The sequence below is a fragment of the Trachurus trachurus genome (assembly GCF_905171665.1).
Source record: "Trachurus trachurus genome assembly, chromosome: 14".
Classification (NCBI taxonomy): domain Eukaryota; kingdom Metazoa; phylum Chordata; class Actinopteri; order Carangiformes; family Carangidae; genus Trachurus; species Trachurus trachurus.
Window position 1 is genome coordinate 14185744 of NC_139903.1, and position 11901 is coordinate 14197644.

The 11901-nt window shown below is 41.4% G+C and overlaps 1 protein-coding gene across 1 annotated transcript; it reads right to left on the minus strand.

The window, feature by feature from the left end:
• Positions 1–5192: 5192 nt before the first annotated feature.
• On the minus strand, positions 5193–10382 carry gltpd2b (glycolipid transfer protein domain containing 2b). The gene is made up of 4 exons (XM_083986775.1): positions 9715–10382; positions 7385–7443; positions 7030–7208; positions 5193–6893 (listed from the first exon to the last, which is right to left on the minus strand). The coding sequence occupies exons 1-4, from the start codon at positions 9782–9784 to the stop codon at positions 6275–6277; spliced, it is 927 nt and encodes a 308-aa protein (XP_083842901.1). The 5' UTR covers positions 9785–10382; the 3' UTR covers positions 5193–6274.
• Positions 10383–11901: the final 1519 nt, after the last annotated feature.

An 11901-nucleotide genomic window follows, 5' to 3' on the forward strand; every position in this document is an offset into this window, starting at 1 on the left:
GTTTACCTTTTCCTCTCCTGAAAACTACTGTCACCATTCTCTGCAACATTGCACATACACAGAAACCAATCGCAGTATTCACACCCTTTGTAGGATTTGTTTACAACCCCCACATTTTTGGGGAAATTGTCCAGTCACGTTACGAGGCGAGGTGAGAATTAAAAAAAAAAAAGGGTGGTAATCCTGTCATTATTTCTGTCTGTGAGCTTTGGGACAAATTCTTTCCTGTACATTAGTTTGAGGTGATGTCTATTTATACTGCATGACAAACTAGGGAATATAAAGGATGTGAACATGTGTTTTCAAAGTTTGCAAGGATCAGCAACTTTACCACTTTACTGCTGCTCCCATCCTGCTGCCTCCTTATAGAGTATCCCTCTATATATGAATATACACAAATTACAATACAAAATGTGTATGTTTACAGTATTTATACGTTATCATAACCTTATGTCAGTACATCTACTTTGTTGCACTTAAAAGAAAATTCCAACAGACCTGTGTATATCTTGATGGATGGATGCAGAGAAGAAGCCATTTTGCATGTGTGTATTGTCTTTAGGGTACTTTGAGGGCAGGAGGCCCCTGTGTCCCACCTCTCTGCTTAGTGTGAAATAAGGTTATGTTAAACCACTGACCACCAGGAGGGACGCACTCTAATCCTCAAAAACCTCACGCACGGCAAAACGTGTGTTTCGAAAAAAACAAAAACATACAGTTAGATAGGAATCTCCAAAAAAAAAAGAGAAAAAGAAAAAAAGAAATGGGAGAAACAGTAGAGGTCCAAACCTTTAAAAGTATGTCTGTGTGTGTGTATGTGAGTGTGTCCGCGCACGTGTGTGTGTTTGTGTGCGCGTGCATGTGTGTGTGTGTGTTCCATTCACAATTCCCATCTCATACTGTAGGTCGGGAAATTGCATGCAATGTGCAATATTCATTACGTGGCAAACCCTATGAATGCTTGAGTCCATTCTTCAGTTGAGAGGACTTCTCTTAATTATTTTGGATCATCAAACTGTTTTTTTGACCTGAGAGCAGCTTATAAAAAATGTATGAAAAAAAAAAAAAGTAGTCATGGGTATTTGGGTTGCTAGGAAATGGTCAAATCAACACCACTGATGCCAAATGAACTCTGATACAGAACATCAATCATGTTTCAGACATCATGACAATATCATCTAAAGGTAACACGGCCATCGCTGTTTTATCCTCTGAGTTAGTGGTTAATCAGACCTTTAGCTCCCAGACTACAGTTATCGACCAAAACAATCACCTCAGTCTGGCTGCACATCAACTTTAGGCTCCCATTTAATTCCTCAAATTTACCTAATTTTCTTATGTCTCAATTTTTAATCAATTTAAGAATTAATATTTAGATTTTGTGTGTGTGTGTGTGTGTGTGTGCGTGTGTGTGTGTGTGTGTGCGTGCCTGTGTGCGTGCGTGTGTTGCATCTATTTCATATGTATCAGGAATAGATGCCATTGTCATATTTTGTATTGATTTGCACTGGAAGTGTGCTTCTTTTCTTCTTTTTTGTTTTGTTTTGTCAAGATGAGTTGAATTAATTAACGTATGAACAGTATCGGAGGAGAGGGATGTAGAGAGTTTGTGTTTGTTCCCTTTGTTTTCATCCATACTCATTCATATCAACCTCTAAAGTATTCAAACAGGATATCAAAATGTAGAGTTTACATCTTCTTTCAAAACTGATAGAGTCTTGATAACGTGAATTGTTAGTGGGTCAGAGTTCTGTTTTAGAGGCCTGGAGATTTGCTTCCACATGGAAAGGGATATTTTCTCCATTTGATTTATATATTTTTTTGTTGTTGTAGTATTCTCCACAGTTGTGTGAATCAGGGGGATGGCATCTTGGTAACTAGAAAAACCAGTTTGAGCAATTAACGTCTTCATTAATAATGCCTGAGTTTGGTGCTGGAGCGGTTTATACATATGGTGCATTCACAGGCCCTCAAAAGTGTCGGGAACAACTGCAAATGCAGCCGATAGGAGTCGTGCTTTTAAATGTTACACAAAACTGAACGAATGCCATGTCACTGCAGCTGTGAAATGTGAAATGTGAAACACAGGCATCTGTTCACTCACATTAAGGTCTGGCTCGAGTCCACCACGTAAAGGGGAATTTCTGTTTTTTACAATCTGGACATTCATCATTATGAATAACCCCCAAACTATGATCTAATTGTCTCTTTCTTTCTTTGTCAAGATGGTGACTTTGACAGTGAGGTCCCTGTTTGACCACAGTGAGATATCTGTGTGCCAGTTGAAAACACACTGCTGGGCAAGAAATTAAAGTTGGATTTCTGTTTTTTTACAATCTGGACCTTATTTCTAGCATAAAATACGATCTTTAAAGAAAGAAAGAAAGAGACAATTAGACTATAGTTTGGGGGTTAGTCATGATGATGGTTGTGCCCTAACAGTCCTCTGTGGCTCTTTTCCTTTTTTGCTTTTTGTGAGAGTCTGCTCTGACCACTTCACATGCATTTCTCCTCTGGCATTCCTACAACACTTACTTAATTTCACTGTAATCTCTTAATCTGGTCGGCTAATCCAGAGCAGGCACGCTGAACTTCTTTACCCCACTTTGTCGCTCCTCCTCCTTGTGTCAAACGCTTGAGTCACTATCATCATCTTCTAGATGGATAAAGCAAGGTTTACTCCTTTCTCTGTCTTTTTATTTTATTCTTTAAGAGCATTCAACCCTATTTTCCCCATTCATAATTAAATTCAGTGAAACTCTTTTGAATCACAACATGGCAAATACAAAAATGCTTTGCTTCATAATTTATTGGACATATTTGTTTTTACTTATGTGCATGTGAAGATTTGTTCTTCAACCAAAGATCTTCATGACAGTTTAAATTTTATTTCTCTTGCTGCACTGTCACATCCTCAGCAGCAGATCTTAGTAAGGATCTCATGCAGAGACACTGTAGGATTCAGGCAGAGGGCAATAGACCCTGTTTTATTAAAAAGGCCTACTCTTATGTAATAATAATATTGAAAATAATAATAGTACGCACAAAAGGAACACGTTTCACTGCAACATAACAGTGCCTCCTGGTGGACAGACTGTGTTGTTCCCCAGTGTCACAGAATGTTATTTCCTGTTATCTCCATTTATCCCTTTTTTTTCTGTGATAATTTGGAGATGTCCTCAAAAAGCAATATATTAATTTCTTTCGTGGCTGTATGATGCGAAATCTGTGCAACACATGTACCATCAAGAGCAAAGAAAAGGGAAAGAACATAGAGATATTGCATTCAGGCAGTTTTGCCAGTTTGCGTATTACTACGAAAGGAACGATATAAAAAGTATTGTTTTATTTATAAAAGAGTATTTTTACTGCTATTTTGTTGTAAAGAGGAGAGAATGTATTAGCTTGGATTGTATCATGTCATGGGAGCTACTTGGTAGGTTTTCATCATTTAATTCAACAAATGGCAAAATGTTAAAAGCTAGGTTGGAATTTTTTTTTTTTTTTTTTTTTTTTACAACATTTCTTCTGTCATTGTGTTAGTCCTTTCTACTTCTTTCAAATTGAGCATTAAAAGGTTTGCACTGAAAGTTTCCTGAGCACCGTATAGCTGGTTGCATCAGAATCAGAAGACAGATTCACTGAATGGCCAAAATCAATATGAAGGAGCGGTGTTGTTGAAGAACCTTCAAATGCAGAACCTTTAGAAAATGTTCAGAACGTTTCAGATTCGTCAACTATTCGTGTTTCAAATAATGAGTGATTTCAGGAAACCTTATTACCCCTGTCTAAGCCCTTCATCATTCATCATATTATTGCCTAAGACTGTGGTGTTCAAGAAAGAAAGAAACCTTGAAATTTGTTGAAATACTCCCCCCACCTCCCCCCCAAAAATAATAATACTAATTATAATAATTCTACTCTGGATCTTTATTTTTTGCTCTTACTGTATGTATATTTTTGCTCATGTTTACTGCGAACCAAGATAGAGAAATAAATAAATGTCATTTAAGGGAACCAAAACTCTAAATAATTTTTGCCTCTGCCTCATTTGTCTTTCTTTCAATGTTTAATTATAATAAATCGGAGTCAAGTGGAGTCTGCCCTTCATAGGAGACAGAAAAGGAAGACAGAGTCAAAGGTAGCGTCAGGTGGATATAATCTATTGTAATCCCATTCACTATAATCCCCACAGCCTACAGCGCCAGTCGACGCCTGTGCAGACTTACTGGTACAAGTGAAAGACACCCAGTGAGTAAAGATCCATGTGACTGTGATCATGACTGTCTCGTGTCTCTAGTATTGAGAATCTCTGTATCAAGAGGAAGTGCATACGTAGTGGAAATACCACACACAACGCGTCATCCTCCAACGCATATCACAGGTCAAAGGTCACAGATTAGAATCTCATCTTGATCCTGTGCTACAGCCCACCGTTCATAATTATATACCATTCAACCCGAGATCAAGAACATGTGAATCCTCGTTCAGGCTTTTTCCTTCGGGAGCTGCTTTAACACAGTCTGCCGCCAACTGCTTGACAAGATTACAGCCGAAATGCACTTCCGCTCGCTGACCTTCAACCAGCTCTTGTTTCTTGTTCACTCTGTGCCCTCAGGCTCTATCCTTATCTCTCTCTCTCTCTCTCTCCCTCCTTTCTTTACTGTCTCCTCCTGAGAAAGGGAGAGCACAGTCCAGGAAAAGGGGGAGAGCAAGGATTATGTAGCATTAGAGGTATTTGTAGGTTTAAAATAGTCTGATCAAGAGAAGTGCCAGTGACTGATATTTGTAGACACAATTCTCCATGACACTGCACGCACAGCACACAATAAATTATAATGCTGAATGATCTGCAAGCCCTTAATATTCATCAGATTAGTTTGTAAAAAAAATATTATTTAAGCTTTGATATCTAATATATTCTTAAAAGGAGATATTATGAGGGAGAAATCCTGTTCACGCTGCCACTGGGCCACTTCCATAAAATGTGATCAGTTTAAGTGTTGCACTGAGTAGATTATTTTCACCATTCATGATGTGAGGAAAGTGAAGCTTAGTCTTTACCAGAGCACTGGAACCTCTGCTGGATGGTGGATAACATTACACAACAGTTCAGTGGCATTTAAATGTCAAAGCGATCACGTTATCGGACCACACAATGTCAGAAAACACGCAACCGGGTTCTCTCTTAATCATTTTATAGATATTTAATTATTTTGAACACGATACAAAAACATACAATGTAAAACTGAGGAATTAATACTGAACACCACAGTTACTGTGGAGCACCTTATAGTCATCTGTTCTGCATATATTCATTTCTTTCTCTTTAATCAGGATAGATTGATCACAGATTTTAAGGCTACAAGGCACCTAGACTCAGCCAGTCATGAGGTAGCATCTAAATCACCAAGCATCAAAGGAGATATTTGTTAGCTTTTACACAGCTACACAGCCGACAACATTAAACAGCTGTTTATTTACAAGTCTTGCCGAGAGCTTCAGCCATTGTTGCATCTACTTGAGGTTTGACACGCTCTCTGAGCAGCGCTATTTCCTGAGGGCAGGCATGGACGCAACAGTGACTCACTATCGGAAACTGGCGAGATTGTCCATCTGGGCCGGGGCTAGCTGGTAAGCATACTAATGTCAGCAGAAGAAAGGAAGAGACACACCTGGAGAGTGAAGGACTGAAGTTTGATGCTGAACTCGCAACGTTATCTGCTAATGCTATTGTTGGCTATGTAGCAGTAGCAAAGCTTACAAATAGGTCCTTTAAATACAATTAAAACAGCAGTCATTTTCAAAAGCATTTTAAATGGTGAAAAAAATAAAATAAATCACATGTGGGCACAAAAACATGGAAATGGACAACACAGTCCATTAGAAAATGAGCTCCCCTGTTAACAGCAGAGGGGATATTGTTCATGTTAATGTGTCCACCTGTTGAAATAATTCACAGTCTGTGTTTAGCCAGCCTATAGCCTATGCATTAGCATATCAGCTGCCTTAAAATACTGAGGTGAGAAGTCGAGACATGATCTGATACTATTTGATGAACTATCAGAATGAGAGCGATATGACTTTTCAGTGTGTTACTTGATTGTTGACACGGCACTTTGGTCAGGAAGAAAAATATGGCACACGGGGGAAATTTTAGCCAAAGGAAATCATCACGTAGGCCTAGAGTCATGTCTCCTTGAATTAAAACCTCATTTGCCACCACAAGGACAGAGTAAATCATAGTAAAGACACCAGCGGAGACTGTGTATGTCTATGGCAAGTCCAGCATGCCATATTCCTCCAGGGCTTTCTGCGTCCTGTCATAAATCTCTCCAGTGGCCTGAACCACTCTGTTCAGCAGCATGCTCAGCTCCTCCTGGTTCTGCACACACACCAGCCTAAAGAAGAAACTCCGATCTGGCATGGCGATGAAGGCCACCTCGGCAGCCCGGCGTACAAACCACGTGTGGTGGTTTGCCAGGGTGTTCTGATAGGCCTCTCGACACAAGTCTGAGGGACTCCTGAGCCGCCCGGTCACCGGCGTCTCACCCAGCTTTTCCAGGAAGAGCTTGAGCCAAAGCAGGGCGCGATGGAGACGCAGAAGAGTCCGACATCCAGACTCCGTGGTGTGGTGGAAGTCTACCACGCCTCGTTTCAGTTCCTCCTCAATCATGGAGCGCACAGAGTGGTAAGGACTAATGGTCTGTGAGGCCTCTAAACTTTTCGTAGTCTCAGTCTCCGTGCTGACAGAGTTGACCGGCTGTACATTCGGACCGAGCTCTGCTTCAGGGTTGTCCTCGGCTGAGAGGGCCAGCTGGCGGATTATGTTGGTTTTGCTCTCTATCTCTTTCGATATCAGTCCCACCATCGGGCCCAACGCTTCCATAAACCTGGAGGAGTAACACAAGGTGGATCAGTTTATGGAGCCCACGTTATGTCATAAGCCATAAATGACTTAGTTCTCTCTTGTGGCTATAAATGAATGCACATCTCTCACTTTGCTCCTGCTTTATCTGATGATCTTACTTGACAAGCTCATCCCAGCTGGACAGATAGGGCTGCAGCAGCACGTCAGATGTGTCGGCTGGCGTGGTCAACAGGTGGGAGAGCAGCAGTGCCACCTGGAAGTTCTGACCAGGACATCCCTCCAGGACCCCAGAGACGTCGGCTCCATTAGCCCCACTGCTGTTGGACAGCTGGTGAATCTGTCGGCGGGGGGAGGGGAGATGTGAATGTGTGCGGACGATCGAAGAAACAAAGAAAAGAGAGGAAGCTGAAGCAATACCACCACTATATTCAAAATACTCTTTTATCTTCACGAAATAAATGGATTATGAAAACATTTGATTAAATGATGTATTATTTGTGCTTTCTTACCGACCTTATTCACTTGATTATAGCCTTTCAAACAAGAATCCCAGTGGTAATCCAAGCCTCCGTCTGCAGTCAGACAGGAAACAAGAGAAAGCCTTGAAATTAGATTTTGGTTTCAGACACTTTCCCGCTAAAACAGACCGCAGAGTGCAGTTAACCACATCAAAATAAAACATTTATAGCCATTAGGCCTCTCTCTGTGTGGCGTTTCCATCCATGTGTGGGTTCCCTGCTGGTACTTCTTCCCACAGACCTCGAGGAGGGGGTCAGGTTAAGTGGTGACTCTAGAGTGCCCATCGGTGTGAATGTGAGTGCTCCTGGTTATTGTCCATTTGTCTCTATTCCACGACCACTCCAGGATGCACACCACCGTCGCCCACTGTCTGCTGGGATTGATTTGTGGCCCTCTGCAACTCTTTAAGGATAAGTGGAATAGCTAACGGATGGATGAGTCTATTCCTGACCACACAGAGGCAGCACAAACAACTTGTGAACGCAACCGATTACTGGTGTAAGGTACGAACATGTTATATTATTATTAATTTTGAGGCCTGTTCCTGGTGAATATCAGTTTTTTATACTCTTGAAACTCTGTTTTTGGTCTCCACCTCCTCCTAACAAATATCTGGTTCTTCAGCCTCTAAAGTCTCCACTGTGCTCACTGGCTGGTAGCAGTATACTGTCTGTGTCTGCTGCTGCTGCTGCTGCCAAACCAAAACAATAACTCTATCGGACTGTGATACCCTATAAAGCTGACAGGAGCTGGAAACTCATGTGATAATTTTATTGTAATTTTATTGTCATGTTTTTAAGAGTGCAAAAAAAACTGTAGAGTCTAGCTATAGCTTTCAGTTAAATGAGAGGGTCATTTCATTCACAACAGCTCATTCACAAATTATCACTGCCTTGTGACAGACCTCCTATCCTGTTAACATGAGGAAACTGGTTATGAAAAGGTTGAGTGTGTGTTAGTACATTCCTGATTAATTCCAGTTAAAATCATACTGTGCTGAATGTGGCACAAAGATAACCATACATAGAGCAGCACACGGCACGGCAGCCTGATGTTTCGTTTGGGACTCATTCCAGCCTGTGACGAAGCTAAACGCTGTCATCTCCACTGACTCAGACACACACATCCAGTCTGCACACACCACATGCACAAGTTTTACTGGGATCATCTGAGGGCCAAATCATGTTCTCCAATGACAAGCCTCCATAAGGCCACATGATACATGCGCACACACATTATTATTATTATTATTATTATTATTATTATTATTATTATACCGTATAGCAACAAAAAGGTGTTGTTATAAAAGTAACAATTCCACATAATCCCTTTTCATCGCTATAAAGCATATAATCTAGTGAAGCTGTGGCCTGCCACATCATGTAGCACCTCCTGCAGGTCTTCAGACCACTCACTAGGGACTGGTGCATCTTATACCAATAACCAAAAGGCCATAAAAGCTGTGATGTGATATAATCCAATAATTGACGGTAGCGCCCAGCCTCTAAACTGATCATAAAGAATCTGAATTACTCAACTTCCTGTCAGATAGCTTGGCTCGTTAGCCACATTCACAGCCTGTCTAATGCCAAAAACTTATTTCTAACTTGACAGTGACCTAATCTAGATGTTGGCAGGAGTGTCAACATTACAGGGCACTGTGACGTACTATGAGTGATATCTAAATTTAAGTTTCCTAAAAGGAGTTACTATGAGGATGTAGAAATGGCAGTTCATGCTTCTATTTGAAAACCTCCCTGCTCAGTTTGCACTTGGTTGTCCAACTTACTAAATCTCCCAAATCTTTCAAATTTAATCCATTGCTGGAGAGAGGATCACATGGTCCCAGTTTTCTCATTCCTTCACTAATTACTTTGAATTTGTTTTGTTCATGTTTGTTGTTGCCCAAAGCCATTTATTTCTACCCTGGAGGACTTTTTTTTTTTTTTTTTTACAACTTAATCTTCTTGTTTATTTCTTGAGACTTAAAAAAAAAAACACATCAGGAACCCAACAATAAGGCAGAGAGACTATGGTGAAGTTATGGACTTTAGACATTTAGATGTCATGTCAAGAATCTGACAACGAAAGACGATTATGTTCAAGAAGTTGTTGTTGTTGTTGAAATATTTTGGAGCCTAAAGCGTCAGCAAAAAAGTGCTGTGACCACCATGCTTGAGCCTGTTGCCACTCAACCATGTGATACATTCCTGATCTCGAGCCTGTGCAGTCCAAACAAGAGAGGGATTGTATAGATTAATAGTACAACATAGAAACCACACACACACTCACTCATGCAGACATAAACACACAGAAATACTCACGGAGCCAGAGGGAGCCCAGGAACAGCAGCAGGATTAAGATAGCTGCAGCAGCTTTGCTCTTTACACCCATACTGAAGTCCAGTTTTGGGGTCTGCCGGTCCCTCTCTGTGTCTTTTATCTTTTAATTCCTCTGTGTCTCACATGAGTCCTTGTCCCCTTGCACTGCCTGTCACCACAATTACTCTCTACCAGACCCTTGCCTCTGACCTCCCCCCCTCCCCCCACCCCCAGTCCTCTCAAATCTTTCATACAATTCCCCAAAACCTAGAACAAAAAAGGTGCGTCCAGCATTGCACCTGAAAGAGCCCGTGTTAATGTTTAACCCCTGTTTTACAACAGCTGCATTTCTCCTGTCACGTTACCACACCTCAGCCGGCTGTTGCTCTTTCTTTTTCTGTTTTTCTTTGACTTTCTTTGCTCCACGTCTTCCTTCCTCCACCCTGCCTAGGCGTCTGACTGATTCTGTGGCTGCCACTCTCTTGTTCTGTTGCTCAATATTACGGTCCAGAGATCAATCAAGTCCAGCCCCTGGCTGATAAAGCAGAGCCCACGTAGCCGCCTGTCCGCCAGTAACCTCTTTCCTCCAGGTTCATCTTGAATGTATGCGTTATATTCCATGAGCTTCAGCTTGAGCAAACGCCTGCTCTTTCTCCTCTCCTCCTACCACCACCCCTCGTCGTCACTCCTCCACTCCCTATCTCTCTCCCTCTTGCTCTCTCTCTCTCTCTCTCTTTCTCTACTCAATCACACACATCCCTACGAGCACCACCACAACCCCCACACGCTACAACAGCACAGACGCACATTCCTGAAAACATGCTGGCTGAAATAAAAGCGTAACATGAAACATACATGACCGAAGACATCCAGACCTCCCTCAATGTAACAGAGTGTATTCTTTTTTGTACCTCTCCTCTTTTTTTTAATCTCCCTTATTTGGATAAAGCCAAGACAGCCTTGCTTAAACCTCTGTATCTATAGGACAAACAAAATCTCCTCTTAGTTGCTGAACAAGGAGAGATGTGATACCAAATCCATGTTTGTCAATGAATAACAAAGTCTAATCAAGCTTATCCTAGCTGACAGGGCAAGAGGAACAAAGAAAGTCCATTCATGATATGACAAAGACATCTGTATCTCTGCGAAACATGCTGGGAGCAAACAATATGTATCTATTTGGGAAAAAATGTGTTTTATACATACATTTATATATGTAATTTCCTTTCTGTTGACACAATATCTCAATCAAAAAGGATTTAGATATTTCCTAATACATTCTATGAGATTTCCTATTCTGCATGTCTGTATTTATTGATTCAATTCAATTTTTGGGGTCCAAAGTCTGAGCTGTGTCTGTTTATAACAGGAGGACTGATGTGGTCGGCAAGGGTGTTCCCATGGTTATCACTACCAGAGGTGATAATCATGGGAGACCAAGTGATTGGCCACTATCAGTGGGTTTTGCTGCCACCACCGCCGCCGCCGCCGCTGCTGCTGCTGCTGTGGGGGGAGGTGAACAGACATTGAACTCTACTCTCAAGCCAAACCACATGTGTGTGTTCATGAAGAGGGACTTAACAATGGTATTTTTTCAGCAGAGGAGCGGGAAAAAAGTGAAAGCGGGGGCATTCATTATTTGGCTGGGGAGGGGCCGGTCATGGGGCTTTTATTCTGTGCAACCAATGGATGATCCTGTCTGGAATAGGCAGCGACTGACAAGGAGAGACTGAATCCCTGTGGAAACATGTGACCCTTTCAGAAAACCTGAAGTGTTTCACTCCACACAGCTGCTGCTTTATAATGAAAAGCACAGACTGAATAACACACGTTTAGAAATAGTTAACTTCTTAAAGTTTTTAGTTAGTCTATGGTAAATAGCAGTAAGTCACCGACTAAAAACACATGGTATGACCTCCCACTGTGTGAATAAGTTTATGTATGGAGGTTCACCAGAGCAGGAAAGAAGTTTTTTGTCACTGTCAGATAGCACCACAGTGGATTTTCCACTCCGCACTCAAGTGAAACACATCTGGAGACTCGAAACATTTAACTCAAGTAGATTATCCAGTTTGGTCATTAACATTTTCTGAAAACCTCAACCGGTTTGAACAAAGGTGTAAAGTTTAAATTTACACGTAACAAACATCAGGAGCAAGATAAATGTCAAACGTGTTGGTGCTCAAAAGC